General features: G+C 45.6%; 1 protein-coding gene across 4 annotated transcripts in view; it reads right to left on the bottom strand.

The window, feature by feature from the left end:
- keap1b (kelch-like ECH-associated protein 1b) overlaps positions 1-20,619 on the bottom strand; it is an 83,540-nt gene that overhangs the window by 4,028 nt on the left and 58,893 nt on the right. For all 4 annotated transcript variants that reach the window (XM_072511349.1, XM_072511351.1, XM_072511350.1 and 1 more), the window contains exons 3-5: positions 9,651-10,332; positions 8,694-8,899; positions 7,573-7,749 (exon numbers count right to left, since the gene is read on the bottom strand). In XM_072511349.1, coding sequence (XP_072367450.1) covers positions 7,573-7,749; positions 8,694-8,899; positions 9,651-10,332 — 1,065 coding nt within the window. The remainder of the gene's footprint in view (positions 1-7,572; positions 7,750-8,693; positions 8,900-9,650; positions 10,333-20,619) is intronic.

The raw sequence follows: 20,619 nt of genomic DNA on the forward strand, positions 1-20,619 counted from the left end.
CTCTTCCTCCAGATGCTGCCAGACCTGCTGAGATTTTCCAGCATTTTCTCTTTGGTTTCAGATTCCAGCATCCGCAGTAATTTGCTTTTATCAATTAGTTTAATATCGGTGATAGGGAAAATTTACAACCTTTATAAATGAAATTGCCACATACCCTAATAAAAGTCATAACCAGGGCAACATGGTGGCACAGTGGGTTAGCCCTGTTGCCTCACGGTGCCGAGGTCCCAGGTTCAAATCCCGGCTCTGGGTCACTGTCTGTGTGGAGTTTGCACATTCTCCCAGTGTTTGCGTGGGTTTCACCCCCACAACCCAAAGATGTGCAGGCTAGGTGGATTGGCCACGCTAAATTGCCCCTTAATTGGAAAAATGAATTGGGTCCTCTAAATGTATGGAAAAAATAAATAAAAAAATAAAAGTCATAATCCACATGGATTTCAACAGGGATAATGTACTGCAATAATAGTTATAGAATTATACAGCACAGAAAAGGCCCTCCGCCCCATCAGGTCTGCGCCAGTCAAGCACAACCACCATTCTAATCCCATTTTCCAGCACTTGGCCCATAGCCTTGTATTCTCTGGGATCGCAAGCGTACATCTAAATACTCCTTAAATGTTATGAGGGTCTCTGCCTCCACTACCCTTTCAGGCAGCAAATTCCAGACTCCCACCACCCTCTGGGACAAAAGGCATTTCCTCAGATCCCCTCACCTCAAATTTATGCCCCCTGGTCATTTGATCCGTCAACCATGCAAAAGTTTGTTCCCGTCTTCTCTATCTCTGCCCCCTATAATTTTATACATCTTAATCATGTCCCCCACAATCGTTTCTGCTCCAAGGAAAACAATCCAAGTCTATCCAATTGCTCTTCATAACTAAAACTCTCCAGCCCAGGCAACATCCTGGTAAATTTCCAATGCACCCTTTCCAGTGCTATCACATCCCTCTTAATTTTTTTAAATTTATTTTTATAAATTTAGAGCACCCAATTCATTTTTTTCAATTAAGGGGCAATTTTGCATGGCCAATCCACCTACCCTGCAAATCTTTGGGTTGTGGGGGCGAAACCCACGCAGACACGGGCAAACTCCACATGGACAGTAACCCAGAGCCGGGATCGATCCTGGGATCTCGGCGCAGTGAGGCAGCAATGCTAACCACTGCGCCACCGTGCTGCCCCATCACATCCCCCTTACAATGTGGATTCCAGAATTGCGCACAATACTCTTGCTAACCAACGTTTTATACAGTTCCAGCATAACCTCCCTGCTCTTAAACTCTAAGCCTCTGCTAATAAAGACAAGTTTATCATTTGCCTTCTTAACCACTGTATCCACCTGCTCTGCTACCTTAAGGGACGGTGTCCATGCACACCAAGGTCCCTCTGATCCTCTGTGCCTCCGAGGGTCCTGCCATTTATCATTTATTCCTTTGCTTTGTTTGTTCTGCCCAAATGCATCACGTCACACTTATCCGGATTGAATTCCATTTGCCACTAATCAGCCCATCTGACCAGTCCATCTATATCCTCTTGAAATCGAAGGCTATCCTCCTCACTATTTACCACCCTACCAATTTTCATATCATCTGCAAACTTACTGATCAATCCTCAGACATTTATATCCAAATCATTTACATAAACCACAAACAAAAAGGGCCCCAACACTGATCCCTGCGGGACCCACTGGACACAAGCTCCCAGTCAGAAAAACAGCCCTCTACAATCACCCTCTACTTCCTGCCACTCAGCCAATTTTGGATCCAATTTGTCAAGTTTCCGTGGATCCCATGGGCTCTTACCCGTGTGGGACCTCATCAAAAGCCTTGCTGAAGCCCAAGTACACTATGTCAAATGCATTTCCCTCATCTACACACCTGGTCACCTCTTTGAAAAATTCAATTAAGTTGGTCAGATACAACAACCCCTTCACAAAACCATGCTGACGGTTCTGGATTAATCCCTGGCCTCTCTGAATGCAGATTAATTCTGTCTCTCAGAATTGCTTTCCATAGTTTCCCCACCACTGAGGTTAGATTGAGTGGCCTTTGGTTTCCTGGTTTATCCCTTCCTCTCTTCTTGAATAATGGTACCACATTGGCCACAGGAGGAGAGGGGCCAGAGGGCTGGAGGATAGCCAGCGTGGAATTGAAAATTATTGCTAGCGCCCCTATTTCCTCCCTCGCTTCACTCAACAGCCTGGAATACATTTCATCTGGCGCTGGAGACTCGTCTACTTTTAAGCCTACTTTTAAGAACCTCCTCTCTGCCTATGTCAATCTCTTTAATTTTATTACAGCCCTTCTCCATTATTCCCATACCCATATACTGTCCCTCTCACGCGTTAACACCAACACAAAAACACCAACACAAAGTATTAATATAGAATCCTATTAGAACCCTACCTACATCCTCCAGCTCCGCATATAAATTACCGCTGTGGTCCTTAATGAACTCTACTCTTTCCCTAGTTATCCTTTTACTCTTGATGTACTTGCAAAACAATTTAGGATTTTCCTTTATTTTACTTGCCAGTTTCCTTTCATGTCTCCATTTCGCTCTCCTAATTTCCTTTTTAAGTTCCTTTTGCATATTCTATAGGCCTCCTGCTGTTTTGAGCCCTCAATATCTACCATAAGCCTCCCTTTTTCTCCTCATCCAATGCTGTATTTCCCTCGATATTCAGGTTTCACTGGATTTGTTGGTCCTACCCTTTTCTTGATTGGAACATGTTGGCCCTGTACTCTCCCCATTTCTTTCTTGAATGCATCCCGCTGTTCTGTCACAAGTTTACCCAAAAGAGTGTGCGCCCAGTCCACTCTGGCCAAATCATATCTGTTTTTAAAATAAATTTAGAGTGCCCAATTCATTTTTTCCAATTAAGGGGCAATTTAGCGTGTCCAATCCACCTACCCTGCACATCTTTGGGTTGTGGGGCGAAACCCACGCAAAACTGAGAGAATGTGCAAACTCCACACGGACAGTGACCCAGGGTCGGGATTCTAACCTCCCCCCCTCCCCAATTAAGGGGCAATTTAGCGTGGCCAATCTACCTACCCTGCACATCTTTGGGTTGTGGGGCGAAACCCACACAAACACGGGGAAAAATGTGCAAACTCCACACGGACATTGACCCAGAGCCAGGATCGAACGTGGGACCCCGGCGCCGTGAGGCAGCAATGCTAACCACTGCACCACCATGCTGCCCCTCACAACCCAAAGATGTGCAGGTTAGGAGGATTGGCCACACTAAGTTGCCCCTTAATTGGGGGGAAAATATTTGGGTACTCTAAATTTATTTTAAAAAACTTTTACAGTTCTCTGAAATTTACCTACATGTCTCCATTTCATTTCTCTCGGACTATTAAGGGGCTTATAGAAGACATCCAGCAATGTGATTGCTCCTTTTTGGTTTTAAGTTCTACCCATATGCTTCAGTTGAAGAACCTTCTAAGGCGTCATTCCTCCTTTCTGATGTAATTGATTCCCTAATCAAAATTGCGACACCTCCTCCTCTTTTACCACCTTTTGTATCTTGCCTGAAGATTCTGTATCCTGGAATATTGAGCTGCCAATCCTGCCCCTCTCTCGACCATGTCTCAGTGACAGCAATGAATCATATCCCCATGTTTTTATTTGTGCCCTCAATTCATCTGCCTTGTTTGTCAGACACCTCGTATTAAATAATTACCATCCAATCTTGCCAAGCTCCCTTGTGACTTAACTGGTCCAGACATTCTATGCCTTCCGGACTGTGGGCGATTTTAATCTTCATATAGATTGGAAGTGTCAAATTGGCAAAAAATAGCCAGCAGGATGAGTGTTTTTGGAACAGTTTCCTGAAACAATAGGTTCTGAAACCAATGAGGGAACAGGTTATTTTAAACCTGCTAGTGTTTAACGAGACAGGATTAATGACCTAATACTAGGTAAAGTGATTAAAACATGAAGAATTTCACATTCAGTTTGAAGGTGTGAAATTTGATCTGAAACCAGTCTTAAATAATAGCAATTACAAGGGTAAGAAGATAGAGTTGGCAAACGTGGAAGGGGAAAATAGGTTAAAAAGTAAGACAATAGATTAGCATTGGCAGGCATTCAAGGATATACTTCATAATTCTCAAAGATATATTCCATTGAGAAATAAAGATGCCTTGAGAAGGATCCACCACCTGTGGCTAACTAAGGAAGTTAAGGATGGTATCAAATTGAAAAATGAACAATGCTGCAAAAACTGGACACAAGATGGAGAAAATGTTAGAAACCAGCAAAGGACGACTAAAACAAAAGTACAAGAAAATAAAAACAAACAGGAAAAGCTTCCAGGATATAAAAAGAATAGCTGCTAAAGTGAAGATTGATCCCTTAGTGAGTGGGGCTGAGAAATTAATAATGGAGACAAGGAAATGGCAGAGATTTTGAACGAGTGTTTTTTTTATATCTGTCTCCCGTGGAAGCCATCCAGCAATAATAGGAAATCAAGAGTTAAAAGGGAGGGAAAGAACTTAAAACAATCAGGATCATGAGGAAAACAAATGTACCAGGAAAACTAATGGGATTAAAGGCTGACAAGAACTGTGGACCTAATGGTCTACATCCTAGGATCTTAAAGGAAGCGGTTAGAGATAGTGGATGCATTGGTGTCATCTTCCAGAATTCTCTGGATTTTGGTAAGCTCCCAGCGGATTGGACTGGAAAACGGCAAATATAACATCTCTATTCAGGAAAGGAGGAGGGAGATTGAAAGCAGGAAACTATAGGCCATTTTGGAACATCTGTCATGGGGAAATGCTAGAATTCATTATTAAGGAGGTAGCAGCAGGACATTTCGAAAGTCACTACACAGTGAAGCACAGTCAACATAGCTTTTTGAAAGGGAATAGTGTTTGATAAATATATTAGTCTTTTGAAGATGTAACAAGCAGGGTGGATGAAGGGGAACCAGCAGATGTAGTATATTTGAATTTCAAAAAGACATTCGATAAGGTACTACTTCAAATGTTACAGCACAAGATGAGAGTTCATGGTGTTAGCCATGATGTATTAGCATGGATAGAGGATTGATTAACAAACAGGAAGCAGGCACTGCTGTCTCACAGTGCCGAGAACCCGGGTTCAATCCTGGCCCTGGGTCACTGTCCGTGTTGAGTTTGCACATTCTCCCCATGTCTGCATGGGTCACATCCCCACAACCCAAAGATGTGCAGGGTAGGTGGATTGGCCATGCCAAATTGCCCCTTTAATGGGGGAAAAAAAAAAGAGTTGGATACTGACAAACTGTAACTCGTGATCAGTGCTGGGGACTCAACAATATACAATCTATATTGATGACGTGGATAAAGGGACAGATTATATTGTAGTCACATGTGCTGATGATACAAAGATAAGTGGAAAAAAAGTTGTGAGGACGATACAAAAAGTGTAAGTAGACAAAGTAGGCATATGAATATAATGTGGGAAAACGTGAGGCAAGAAGAATAAATATTTTTTAAAAATTTATAAATTTAGAGTACCCAATTCATTTTTTCAAATTAAGGGGCAACTTTTAGCGTGGCCGATCCACCTACGCTGCACATTTTTGGGGGCGAAACCCACGCAAACACAGGGAGAATGTGCAAACTCCACGCGGACAGTGACCCAGAGCCAGGATCGAACTTGGGACCTCGCCGCCGTGAGGCAGCAATGCTAACCACTGCACCACTATGCTGCCCAAGAATAGAATAGAATACTGTTTAAGTGGATACTGCAGAACAGAGGGACTTGGATGTCCTGGTACATGAAATACAAAAAGCTAGCATGGAGCTATAGCAAGTAATAGGGGAGGCAGTGGCGTATTGGTGAAGTTTGAATTCAATAAAAATCTGGAGTTAAAAGTCTAACGATGACCATGAAACTATTGTTAATTGTTGTAAAAACCCACCTGGTTCATTAATGTCCTTTAGGGAAGGAAGTCTGTTATCTTTACCCCATCTGGCCTATATAAGATTGCAAACCCACAGCAATGTGGTTGATTCTTAAATGCCCTCATGGATGGGCAATAAATGCTGGCCCAGACAGCAACGGCCATATTCCATGAACGAATTAAAAAAAAATTAGGATGGCAAGCGGAATGTTGCCCTTTATTGCTAGGAATTTGGAGTATAAAAGTAGGGAAGTCTGCCTCACAGCACCGAGGACTCGGGTTCGCTCCCAGCCCCGGGTCACTGTCCGTGTGGAGTTTGCACATTCTCCCAGTGTCTGCGTGGGTTTCACCCCCACAACCCAAAGATGTGCAGGGTAGGTGGATTGGTCACGCTAAATTGCCCCTTGATTGGAATTTTTAAAAAAATCTTTTAAAAAAATGAATATATTGAAGGTGGAGTCAAGGCAGAGTTTTGATTGGCAAGGGGACAGCAGGAAAGCGGACTTAGGGCCATATGCCATGATCTGATCGAATGATTGAGCAAGCTTGATGGTCCAAATTGCCTACACCTGTTCATGTTTCTTATGATGTTATTATAGATGCACAGATAATTTTATGACCCAAAGAACCTGCAAATGGCCATAGAAAATTTGGGGGAAAATATGCCAAAATATAGCTGATGGAATTCAACATCAAGACGTGAGGGGTAAATTATTTTGACTGTGGCTACTTTATTTCACTATATTCCGAATAGAAGGTGGCTCGCTGCTGTGGAAGAGCAGAGTTATTTACGGGTAGAGGTCCACACGACATTGAAAACAGCACTTCATGTCGATGAGGTGGTAAAAAAAAAAAATGAAGTTCTACGTTTATCTATATATAGAGAGAGAGAGAGGAGTCAGATGGACATAACATATAAAAGCTTCTTTAAAATAAGCAATGAGCCATCTAGAACCTTAATAAAGGCTTGTGTACAGTGTGCAGCTTGAGCTAGATAATGTACAAAAGATATTGAGGGTTTAAAGAGAGTACAATGCAGATTCACAAGGTTACTGGCTGTCACAAGGAAACAAATCCAAAAGACAGATTCAAAAAATGGGACTTTTTGAACTTATCCAATGATAGAAATGTTTAAAATTATTAAAAGGATGGAACAGGGTGGATGAAAGCAACTTGTTCTCAGCAATGGAAAGATCAAGATGAGGAGCTTGATACAAAAAATACAAAAGATATGAAATATGGAGAGGTGGAAACCTCTCTATTCAGGGCGAAAGTGAAACTGCAAAATTCAATCCTGGATTAATGGCAGAGAAATAAAACCATGTTAGCTTTCAAGATTAGATTGGATGGGTGGTGAACGGCAATGAGAACAAATGGGTGTGTGTGATTAGGGCTATATGCTCACTTGGAGGGTAAGTGCCAAATTGGAGTGGCATTCAGTCGTCTATGTGGCTATAAAACCATATACCAGAAAAAGTCAAAGATAGAAAGTTCAGATTTAGGGAGATTACATTCCTGCAATAACCTGTCAAAGCAATTCTGGGATTTGGACAGTGACATTTAAAGGTCTCAATGTTAGGCAGTGGACTTGGTTCAACTTGCAAGCAGCCGACCTGCCTGGAGAAGCTGGACCAGGATTGTCCAAAGTGATGAAATAAAGATAAACTTACCGAGCACATAGATTTTGCCCTGATAGACAGTTACTCCAAGAGCACTGCGCTTGTGTTTCATTGGCACAATACATGTCCATCTATCTGTTTCAATGTCGTATTGTTCTACACTGTTAAGTTGATTTACGCCATCATATCCTCCAATTGCATAAACATAGTTTTTTAGTGCACAGATACCTAAACAGAAAAACAAGAGTCCTTTAGTGTGACCCAGCTTTATAATTCTACACCATCCTAAATTTCTTCTTTCTGTTTTTGAAGGCATTGATTCATGCTGGGCTGATATTCCATGGACACAGTCTCCTGTACCTCACTGGTATGACTATTATTCATCAGTTAGCTGAGGCAATAAGTGTTGGTAAGGCTGTTCAACTAGCAGTGAAGCTTCATTGCGGAGCAGGATTCCGTCATCAACGAACATTCAGACACATGCATTTTACTGCACTTATCAATGTTAAGTTGAAAAGAATAAGAAACATGCTTGCCTCTTCTCATAGATCTTGGGTCACCAATCACAATACCCTGGCTAAGATCACCATGATGCTATATAAATCAGGGACAGAGTTTCAGATTTGTTTAAAAATTAATTTTTCAACAGTGTTTTACATTTTGTATTCTCTTGGAAGTATTGTGTAAAATGTAATGTGCTTTCAGGAGAATAAAGGGACACATGGTACATTTAAGCACAAATTGGGATCAGAGAATTTTGTGACACACTTCTGGTTTTGTCGAGTCAGGAAGAGAATCCTTAATGGTTAACCCATTCTTATCGTGCTGTGGGGACACACTGGCTGTGGGATTATCTGGATTGTGAACATTTCCAGGAAAGGTTTCAAAGACTGCCTAATGCTTCCAGAGCTCCAGATGAAATCAGTGCATTCCATTCCATCTAGCGCACTACTCATTTATTTTACCCACATTTGTTGCAGCAAGTGGTAGATTTAGGGTGTTGGTAGAGGGATTTTAGGGAATGAAGAGGAAAAAAAAAGGGAAAATTAATCTCCTTTCTGCCAGTGACAGCTGTAGCGGCTTACTGTGTGCGGAATAGATAATTGTGCTGTGAGCTTTTTCCTTGGCCTGTTCCAATTCTAAGATTGCTGACCTGCATGGAATCCACTAACCTGCTCCACTCCTAACTGTGTTCATTGGTGCAATGGTATTCCACATGTTGTCTTCAGGATGATAGCACTCTGCTGAATTGAGGCGATTTGTTCCATCAAAACCACCAACTGCATACAGAAGGCGATTTACAATTGCAACACCAACACCAATTCTGCTGGTCGACATAGAAGCCACAAACTCCCACTGGTCCTTCTCTGGATCATATCTGTAAACACAGATACACTGTTCGAGATATGTTGTAAACATAGCACACAAGGAACAAAGAGCACTGTATCAATGTGCTGCTTTACAGTAATAGGTGTCACTAGAGGACAGAAGTGATTAGGAATAATGTCTGAATATAGAAAAGCAGGTTATAACTCTTGAAGCCAGAGAGCATTTTGGGAGAAAGTTTGTTAGCCATAATTATCGAACAGGGGCAGAAGAAAAAAGGACAGAGAATTTATCAAAGAGACTGCCAAGTTCAATGTACAAGAATAGGACAGAACTACTTTAGGATGGCTATAGTTTCACAAATGTACTTAACATGAACTTGTGGAATTTATGATCCAGCACTTCTCATCTGCAGATTATGAATCAGATAATGCAAGATGAATGAACACAAACTTTGTGCATTCAAAAGCAAATGAACATTGGTATGTTTTTCGTTCAGAAGAACCAAATGATGGTTAGCGATTGTATTAGAGATTATGCACACAATGAACAGAATTTGCATTAGCATTTGACTGTTAAAGGTAAATAAATGCATGCAAATTCCTGCCTTTTTTTCTTGATTGCATGGTGAAGGACACATTGCACCATGTGGTGACACACACACAAAGAAGTTCTCACTTGGTCCCCAGTATCTACCGATGCAAGTGAGCAGGGATGGGAGACACTGCAATTAGATTCAAGGTCTTGAAAGAGAGAAACAGGAGTGTTTCTATTTTAAAATGCTGAAACAAGGGGCGACAAACCTTTCTACAGAATTGTGATGCAAACAGCCTTCAGATCCACCGACAGCATAGATCAGTCCATCTATCACTCCTCCTCCAACTCTGTTCCTGGGAACGTTCATTGGTGTGCAGGGGGACCACTGATTGTTCATAGGATTGTAACAGTCCAATGCATTTGAATCAGTGTTGCCATCTGGCGAGTTGTTCCTTCCTCCTACTGCATACAGAAGTCCGTGAACGGTGCAAGCAGCCAAGCCGCTCCGTGGCATTGGCATATCTGTCAATCGGATCCAACAGTTCTCCAAAGGATTATAGGCTTCCAGAAAGTTCAGTGACTGACGGTAATAGCCTCCTGCAGTGTACATTAACTGAGGAACGTTTGGTGACCTGCAGGGACAGGCCTTGGTTGGTTTGTGCAGTGTCAGTTCCTTAAAGACTTCCACAAGATAATCTTTACATTTAGAGTCCATTCGGAGTATTTCGCACTTCTGCAGTTGTGTTTTCAGGAAGTTCGGAGTCAGAGAATGGCACCTAACTACATTCAGCAATGCGTGAATATATGGATGTCTGTTCTCACAGTCATGTTTCACCCACTCTATACAAGCGTGATAGACCTCGGATTCAGAGCGCACGTTCAACTCGTCTCGACTGATCAGGCTGACCAGCTGGCACTGCGTGAGGTTGAAGAATTCCTCTTGTTTTGCTACCTACCAGAAGGATACAATAGAACGTTGTTTTTTTCTCAAAAAACATACCACTACTTAACGTAATCAACACTTTTCTTTTTCTATTCAAGATGGAAAATACCTACAATTTGTGAACAAAAGTCTCAATAGTTACAGGAAAAATATTCAGACCACATTTTAATAAAGCAATTTGATTCCAACTTTTAACACAAGACACACACACCCTGTACCAACCATCTTGTTGGCATGGATGGACAAAAATCTCTTGGTGAAGCAAATCCACATGATTTCATTGAAGCCGGTCACTTAAGAGACTTGATAGGGCATATGTTTAAAAATAAAATGTGCTGGATTGCCCAGCCAGGAGAAACACGAGAGACAGAGGGGTCAGCCATTTAGAATTGTGATGAGGAGAAATCTTTTCACTCAAAAGGGGTTGTCAATTTATGTAATTTGCTACTCTCAAGAGCTGTAGATACTCAGTTATTTAGCACATTCAAGACAGGTACCTTTTTAGGTACGGGGATATTGCAGGATGTGGGGTTGAGGTAGAGGATCAGCCATGATCTTGTGAAATGGTATCACAGGCTCATATGGGCCAAATTGCCTACTCCAGCTATTTATTTCTGATGTAATTACATTAAAAAAATTACTAGATTCTAGCAATTTGTTCCCCTTTCACGGAAGGTATAAAATGTGTCATCTAACGTATAGAAGCAATCTTTGTCAGAGGTATTACTTTCTGTTCACCCATACCCTACTAAACTTTCTAACTACTCTTAATGGAGAGGGCAGGACTGATTTAGCCACTTCCAGGTCTCTGCGATGCTGCTTTGAAACCAGTTGTCAAGTAGTGGACAGTTATGTCCCTTGAAGAAATGACTTGCCCACCAGAACTGCTGAGTCTTAGCACAGTAGCAGGGCTCAAAGAACTCAGCCCTTATAGATCACAAGCAGAATGTGTCAGTGCTACAAAATACTGCTCAAGCCATGGAAGCATTACGATGCATACATTTAAAAATAATAGGCCGGGGGGGGGGGAGGAGAGAGAGAAAGAGGAGTTAGGCATGGTCTTGCAATTCTGAAACTTGGATTTGAACCCAACAGGTTGAGACACAAGTGTGGAATGAGTACTATGAATTGGAATTCGGCAGCACGGTGGCGAAGTGGATAGCACTGCTGCCTCACGGCGCCAAGGTCCCAGGTTCGATCCCAGCTCTGGGTCACTGTCCGTGTGGAGTTTGCACATTCTCCCCGTGTTTGCGTGGGTTTCGCCCCCACAACCCAAAAGATGTGCAGGGTAGATGGATTGGCCACGCTAAATTGCCCCTTAATTGGAAAAAATGAATTGGGTACACTAAATTTTTTATTTTATTTAAATGAATTGGAATTCATAGTAATTATAGCGAGTATCTCACCATCTGCACTAATTTCATATTATTCTGGAAGGAAAAACACTACCACAGAGTTTGGGGTAATGTAGATTACTGTAACCGAGTACAGGGAGTTTTCCATTACTACCAAAAATAAATGTACTCAACTCGACAGGGCGACATTCTGTAATAAAACTACTGTTTCATTTCCCAACATTTTATCTTGATGAATGCTGAATATACCGAGATAGATTTATCATGAAGCTCCTCGCATGGAATAAATTTAGAATTTCCCATGAAAATCAACTATTCTAAAATATGACATTTTTCTTCAATGGCTTCTAACCTCAGTTCCATCTCTGCCTACTTTGCTTACTGATATTTGCTCCTGTCTTTCTCACATTAAGATTTATTTGTAACACTCATTTTAATGGCTCCTTAGCGTTACTGAAAATTTAACAACATTTTGTTTGGTAACTAGGTACATTTTGTCCCGTTTCTTATAGTGCTCACCTTGTAAGTAACTTTATAAACAATGATCCAAGCTCAGGACCATCTATATAGATGGACAACCAGTATTCAGCCTTAGCTGAGCTTTTAGAGCAGAAATGGGAATGGGACGAGGTTGTTGAGTGGTCATTGGTCACTTGACATCATGATCCTGTTGTCAGAACACAATTCACAGCTTTTCAAACTGTAGAATGGGGTCTCACCCATTCAGTCTCTGGGCGCAATTCTCCGCTCCCGCGACTAAGTGCCCACGCCGGCGTGAACGCCGTCGAGGTTCACGACGGCGCGAAAAGACCCCGATCTCGACCGATTCAGTGCCCAAAAATGGGCTAGGATCGGGGCCGCAAGAAACTCGGGGGGCATGTCGTGAAAGCAGCGTCGTCAGCACGCGCCGGGCGGCGCCGCTTAAATGACGCGGCCGGCGCCGCGTAACAGCCGCCACCCTCGCATGCGCGGGTTTGCCGCCGCCATCCGGCGCCAACCTGTGCATGCGCGGTTGCCGTCCACCCAGAGGCCGCCCCGCAAGAAGATGTCGGATGGATCTTGCGGGGGGCGGAGGAAAGAAGGTCCTCCTTCAGAGAGGCCGGCCCGCCGATCGGTGGGCACCGATCGTGGGCCAGACCCCTTATGAGTCCTACCCCGGTGAAAGTATCCCCCTCGCCCCCCCACAGGCCACCCCCCCTCAGCGTTCCCGCGCTGTTCCCGCCGGCAGCAACCAGGTGTGGATGGCGCCGGAGGGAAGCCGTCGTTTTGGCAGGCCGGAGAATAGCGGGCGTAGCGGAGAATCGCCATTTTGGGTGTCCCGGGCGATTCTCCGGCCTGCGCCGCGCAGAACCCGACGGGGCCGTTCTTGCCGCTTGGGTGAATCGCGGGAAGAATGGCGCGCCAGGGGATTCTTCCAACCGGCGCGGGAGCGGAGAATCGCGCCCCCCATGTCTGACCAAGCGTTTGCACATTCTCCCAATGTCTGCGTGGGTCTCACCACCATAACTCTGCCGTTTGCCCAGAAGACGTACATGAGGAATGTGGTGGTGGAGTCGTCTATAAAATTTTGGACCGGCTGAGGACGCACTTTAAACTGGGTAACAGGTCAGAGAGAGAGAGAAAAAGGGAGAGAGAGAGAGAGAAAAAAAGGGAGAGAGAGAGAGAGAGAGAGAGAGAGAGAGAGAGAGAGAGAGAGAGAGAGAGAGAGAGAGAGAGAGAGAGAGAGAGAGAGAGAGAGAGAGAGAGAGGGAGAGGGAGAAAAAGGGAGAGAGAGAGAAAAAGGGAGAGAAAGAGAGAAAAAGGGAGAGAGAGAGAGAGAGAGAGAGAGAGAAAAAGGGAGAGAGAGAGAGAGAGAAAAAGGGAGAGAGAGAGAGAGAGAAAAAGGGAGAGAGAGAGAGAGAGAGAGAGAGAAAAAGGGAGAGAGAGAGAGAGAGAGAGAGAAAAAGGGAGAGAGAGAGAGAGAGAGAAAAAGGGAGAGAGAGAGAGAGAGAGAAAAAGGGAGAGAGAGAGAGAGAGAAAAAGGGAGAGAGAGAGAGAGAGAAAAAGGGAGAGAGAGAGAGAGAAAAAGGGAGAGAGAGAGAGAGAAAGGGAGAGAGAGAGAGAGAAAGGGAGAGAGAGAGAGAGAAAAAGGGAGAGAGAGAGAGAAAAAGGGAGAGAGAGAGAGAGAAAAAGGGAGAGAGAGAGAGAGAGAAAAAGGGAGAGAGAGAAAAAGGGAGAGAGAGAAAAAGGGAGAGAGAGAAAAAGGGAGAGAGAGAGAAAAAGGGAGAGAGAGAGAAAAAGGGAGAGAGAGAGAAAAAGGGAGAGAGAGAGAAAAAGGGAGAGAGAGAGAAAAAGGGAGAGAGAGAGAAAAAGGGAGAGAGAGAGAAAAAGGGAGAGAGAGAGAAAACGGGAGAGAGAGAGAAAACGGGAGAGAGAGAGAAAACGGGAGAGAGAGAGAAAACGGGAGAGAGAGAGAAAACGGGAGAGAGAGAGAAAACGGGAGAGAGAGAGAAAACGGGAGAGAGAGAGAAAACGGGAGAGAGAGAGAAAACGGGAGAGAGAGAGAAAACGGGAGAGAGAGAGAAAACGGGAGAGAGAGAGAAAACGGGAGAGAGAGAGAAAACGGGAGAGAGAGATGAAAACGGGAGAGAGAGATGAAAACGGGAGAGAGAGATGAAAACGGGAGAGAGAGAGAAAGAAAACGGGAGAGAGAGAGAAAGAAAAAGGGAGAGAAGGGGTTAAAGGGGTCAGGGACATGTTTGCGGAGGGGACGTTTGCTGGGCTAGAGGTTTGAACTACCAAGGACGAGTGAGTTTAGATATTGGCAGGTGTGGGACTTTGTGCACAAGGAGTTGCCTTCGCTTCCTCAGGTTCCAGAGTATACGCTTATCGAGTGACTGTTGTGGAGTTTGCACTTTCTCCCCGCGTCTGCATCGGTTTCCTCCGGTTTCCTCCCACAGTCTAAAGATGTGCAGGTTAGGTGGATTGACCATGCTAAATTGCCAGTTGGTGTCCAACAGGTTAGGTGGCGTTATGGGGCTAGGATGAAGGCATGGGCTTAAGTAGGGGACTCTTTTCAACGGTCGGTGCAGACTCGAATAGCCTCTTTCTGCACTGTAAATAAGACCATAAGACATAGGAGCGGAAGTAAGGCCATTCGGCCCATCGAGTCCACTCCACCATTCAATCATGGCTGATTTCAACTCCATTTACCCGCTCTCTCTCCATAGCCCTTAATTCCTCGAGAAATCAAGAATTTATCAACTTCTGTCTTAAAGACACGCAACGTCCCGGCCTCCACCGCCCTCTGTGGCAATGAATTGCACAGACCCACCACTCTCTGGCTGAAGAAATTTCTCCTCATCTCTGTTCTAAAGTGACTCCCTTTTATTCTAAGGCTGTGCCCCTGGGTCCTAGCCTCCCCTGCTAATGGAAACAACTTCCCTACGTCCACCCTATCTAAGCCATTCATTATCTTGTAAGTTTCTATTAGATCTCCCCTCAACCTCCTAAACTCCAATGAATATAATCCCAGGATCCTCAGACGTTCATCGTATGTTAGGCCTACCATTCCTGGGATCATCCGTGTGAATCTCCGCTGGACCCGCTACAATGCCAGTATGTCCTTCCTGAGGTGTGGGGCCCAAAATTGCTCACAGTATTCTAAATGGGGCCTAACTAATGCTTTATAAAGCTTCAGAAGTACATCCATGCTTTTATATTCCAAGCCTCTTGAGATAAATAACAACATTGCATTTGCTTTCTTAATTACAGACTCAACCTGCAAGTTTACCTTTAGAGAATCCTGGACTAGGACTCCCAAGTCCCTTTGCACTTCAGCATTATGAATGTTGTCACCGTTTAGAAAATAGTCCATGCCTCTATTCTTTTTTCCAAAGTGCAACACCTCGCACTTGCCCACGTTGAATTTCATCAGCCATTTCTTGGACCACTCTCCTAAACTGTCTAAATCTTTCTGCAGCCTCCCCACCTCCTCAATACTACCTGCCCCTCCACCTATCTTTGTATCATCGGCAAACTTAGCCAGAATGCCCCCAGTCCCCACATCTAGATAGTTAATATATAAAGAGAACAGCTGTGGCCCCAACACTGAACCCTGCGGGACACCACTCGTCACCGGTTGCCATTCCAAAAAAGAACCTTTTATCCTAACTCTCTGCCTTCTGCCTGACAGCCAATCGTCAATCCATGTTAGTACCTTGCCTCGAATACCATGGGCCCTTATTTTACTCAGCAGTCTCCCGTGAGACACCTTATCAAAGGCCTTTTGGAAGTGAAGATAGATAACATCCATTGGCTCTCCTTGGTCTAACCTATTTGTTATCTCTTCAAAGAAATGGTGTTGTCCTATTATGTATTTTCTTTTCTTTTCTTTTCATGTATTTAATGATCTGTTGAGCAGCTCGCAGGAAAATACTTTTCACTGTAGCTCAGTACACGTGATAATAAAAAAATCCAATCCAAATTCTACGGAAGTGGGAGGAGGAGTTGAAGGAGGAGATAAGATGGGGATTTTGGTAATGCGCCAAGTGAACTCAACAATTTAAGATGGTGCACAAGGTCCACATGACCAGGTCCACATGACTCGGGTCCTGATAAGTGGGGTTTTCCCCAGAGGTAGTGGACGAGTGCGAGAGGTGTGGGAGGGGGCCGACGAACGATGCCCGTATGTTCTGGGGGTGTGAGCAGTTGGAGATCTTTTGGGAGGCAGTGTTTGGGAACTTATCAAGGATTGCAGGGGTGGGGCTGAAGCCGGACCCTGTGGTAGTGCGGAGGTGTTGGAGCTGCTGGAGGGGGGGGGGGGGGGGTGAAAGAGTAAATAGAGGGGGAAAAAAATGTACAAACCGTATATTCTATTGGATGTTAAGGTTAAGGTTGTGTTATTATGTTGAATATGTTTGGAATACAAGGTTTATTCCCGGATTGCTTTTTTCATTTTGAGGAGGAATTTGCTGGCTGGGGTGGTGGACACGGGGTATTCGGCCATCACTATTTCGGATCATGCCCCACACTGGGTGGAACTGCAGGTTGGTGAGGAGACCTTCCAGCACCACCCGCAATGGAGATTGGACATGGGCTGGTTGGCGGACGAGGCGGTGTGCGAGAGGCTGAGGAAGTGCATGCAGAACTACCTGCAGGTTAATGACACGGGGGAAGTCTCAGCAGCGGTGGTCTGGGAGGCGCTGAAAGCAGTGGTGAGAGAGCCCCCCCCCCCGGGCCTAAGACACATTTTGGACAGACTGACCTTCCCACGGGTGGGCAGGGAGCTGGTGAATGGGCTGGGGGCCCCGAAGAAATAGTTGAGGGCTTGAAGGCAATGCAGTCGGGTAAAGCCCTGGGACCGGACGGGTATCCGGTGGAATACTACAAGAAATTCTTGGGGATATTAGGGCCGCTGCTGGTCAAGGTTTTCGACAAGGCAAGGGATAGAGGGGTGCTGCCCCCGACGATGTCACAGGCCACTACTTTGTTAATATTGAAACGGGGCAGTAGTACTGGGCCGCCAACATCTCAATGGATGTAAGTGGATGGGAGAAGAGGAGGGAGCGGCGTGGAAGAGATTGGAGAGGGCGTCCTGCAGGGGGACTAGCCTACAAGCCATGGTGACGGCGCCGTTGCCGTTCTCACCGAAGAAATACACCACAAGCCCGGTGGTGGTGGCTACTCTGAAAATTTGGGGGCAATGGAGACGGCATAGGGGAAAGACGGGAGCCTCGGTGTGGTCCCCGATAAGAAATAACCATAGGTTTGCTCCGGGGAGAATGGATGGGGGATTTGGAACATGGCAAAGAGCAGGAGTAACACAATTGAGAGATCTGTTTGTAGATGGGACATTTGCAAGTCTGGGAGCGCTGACCGAAAAATATGGGTTGCCCCAAGGGAATGCATTCCGGTATATGCAACTGAGGGCTTTTACGAGGCAACAGGTGAGGGAATTCCCGCAGCTCCCGACGCAGGAGGTGCAGGACAGAGTGATCTCAAAGACATGGGTGGGGGACGGTAAGGTGTCAGACATATATAAGATGAGAGACAAGGGGGAGATTATGGTAGACGAGCTGAAAGGGAAATGGGAAGAAGAGCTGGGGGAGGAGATTGAGGAGGGGCTGTGGGCTGATGCCCTAAGTAGGGTAAACTCATCATCCTCATGTGCCAGGCTAAGCCTGATACAATTTAAGGTGTTACACAGGGCGCATATGACTGGAACACTGCTTAGCAAATTTTTTGGAGTAGAGGATAGGTGTGGGAGATGCTCGAGAAGCCCAGCGAATCACACCCACATGTTCTGGTCATGTCCGGCACTACAGGGGTTTTGGGTGGGGGTGACAAAGGTGCTTTCGAAGGTAGTGGGGGTCCAGGTCGAACCAAGCTGGGGGTTGGCTATATTTGGGGTTGCAGAGGAGCCGGGAGTGCAGGATCGAGAGAGGCTGATGTTTTGGCCTTTGCGTCCCTAGTAGCCCGCCGCAGGATACTGTTGATGTGGAAGGAAGCCAAGCCCCCGGGTGTGGAGACCTGGATAAATGACATGGCAGGGTTTATAAAGCTGGAACGGATTAAGTTCGTCCTAAGGGGATCGGCTCAAGGGTTCACCAGGCGGTGGCAACCGTTCGTCGAATACCTCACAGAAAGATAGAGGGAACGGAAAAGAAGAAGACAGCAGCAGCAGCCCGGGGGGGGGGAGAGAGAGAGAGGGGGAGGAACCAGAGGGATTCTCAGGGATGTTAATATACAAGTATAATATGTATAGGTTGTTGTTATAGATAATTGTATATTGGACGGTTAAAACATATTTTTGGAGAATATTTATCTGAGACAAGGCAGTTGCCATTTAGTTTTGTTTTTGTTTATATATTATTTATTTCTTGTTTATAAAACTGGCCATTGTTATTTATATTGTTATATTACTGTGTAAAGGATACACAATGTACTGTGATGGTTGGCCAAAAATTTTCAATAAAATATTTTTTAAAAAAAAAATATTGAAACGGGGCAAGAACCCAGAGCTATACCGGTCATATAGGCCAATCACACTGCTTAATGTGGACGCCAAGCTGCTGGTCAAAGTTTTGGCCTCCAGGATTGAAGATTGTGTGCTGGATGTGATTATGGAGGATCAAACCGGGTTTGTCAAGGGCAGGCTGTTGGTGGCCAATATAAGAAGGCTGCTCAACGTGATTATGATGCCCCCGGAGAGTAGGGAGGTTGAGGTAGTTGTGGCAATGGATGCGGAGAAGGCGTTCGACCGGGTGGAGTGGGACTATTTACGGGAGGTGCTGGGACGATTTGGGTTCGGTCGGGGCTTTATTGACTGGGTTAGGCTGTTGTACCAGGCCCCGGAGGCTAGTGTAAGGATGAATAGGATGACCTCGGACTATTTTAGACTGCACCGGGGAACAAGACAGGGATGCCCCCTCTCCCCACTGCTGTCTGTGTTAGCTATAGAGCCGCTGGCAATTGCTCTGAGAGCTTTAAGGGGCTGGTTCGGGGTGTGTGTGTGTGGAACATAGGGTCTCGCTGTACACGGACGACCTGCTCTTATATGTAGCAGATCCAGGGGCAGGGATGGGTGAAATCATGGCGGTTTGGGGGGAATTTGGCCGATTTCCGGGATATAAACTGAACATGACAAAGAGCGAGATGTTTGTAGTCCAGGCGAGGGGTCAGGAGGGTCGGCTGGGGGAGCTACTGTTTAGGTTAGTGGGGGACAGTTTTAGGTACCTAGGGATACAAGCGGCGCGCGACTGGGGACGGTTACATATAGTTGAACTTGTCCCGGTTGGCTGAGCAGATGAGGGGCGAGTTTCGGAGATGGGATGCGCTACCGCTGGCTGAGAGGGTGCAGACGGTTAAAATGACGGTCCTACCGAGATTTTTAATTGTATTTCAATGCCTCCCAATTTTCCATCCCGCGGACCTCTTTTAGAGGGTTAAGAAAATCATTCTGGGCTTTGTCTGGGAGGGTAAGTCCCCGTGAGTGAAGAAGGTGATGCTCAAGAGGAATTGGGGGGGGGGGGCTTGCGCTGCTGAATTTCAGTAATTATTACTGGGTGGCCAACATAGCCATGATAAGGAAGTGGGTGGTGGGGGCGGAGTCGGTTTGGGAGCGGATGGAGGCAGCTTCATGTAGGGGCAACCAGCCTGGGGGCGTTGAAAGCGGCACCTCTGGCGTTCCCGCCAGCGAGGTACTCCACCAGCCCCGTGGTGGTGGCGGCCTTGAGGATCTGGGGGTCAATGGAGGAGGTACGCTGGAGCAGTGGGAGCATCGGTCTGGTCCCCAATATGTGACAACCACCGGTTTGCCCCGGGGAGCTTGGATGAGGGGTTTAGAGTATGGCAAAGGGTGGGAATTTAGAGGATGGGGGGGACCTGTTCTTAGAGGGGAGCTTCCCTAGCTTGAGGGCGCTGGAGAAGTTTGGGTTGGCAAGGGGGGAAACAAATTTAGATATTTACAGGTGCAGGACTTTCTGCGCAGCAGGTATCATCCTTCCCACTCCTGCCACTAAGGGGGATCCAGGATAGGGTAGTATCGAGGGGATGGGTGAGAGGGGGGAGCGTCTCGGACATCTACAAAGAACTTATGGGGGCGGAGGAGGCGCAGACCGAGGAGCTGAAGCGTAAGTGGGAGGAGAAGCTTGGGGGTGAGATGGAGGAAGGCTTATGGGCAGACGCAAGTTAGCAACAGCGTTGAGCAGAGTCAACGCGACCGCAACATGCGCCAGGCTCAGCTTGATTCAATTCAAGGTGGTGGTCCACCGGGCCCACATGACAGTGGCCCGGATGCTTAGATTCTTTGGGGTAGAGGACAGGTGTGTAAAATGTGCGGGAGGACCAGCGAACCATGTCCACATGTTCTGTGCGTGTCCAAAACTTAGGGGATATTGGCAGGGGTTTGCGGACGTCATGTCCAGAGTATTGAAAACAAGGATGGCAATGAGTCCA

This window comes from Scyliorhinus torazame, chromosome 7 (genome assembly GCF_047496885.1).
Source record: "Scyliorhinus torazame isolate Kashiwa2021f chromosome 7, sScyTor2.1, whole genome shotgun sequence".
In the NCBI taxonomy this organism is placed as follows: Eukaryota; Metazoa; Chordata; class Chondrichthyes; order Carcharhiniformes; family Scyliorhinidae; genus Scyliorhinus; species Scyliorhinus torazame.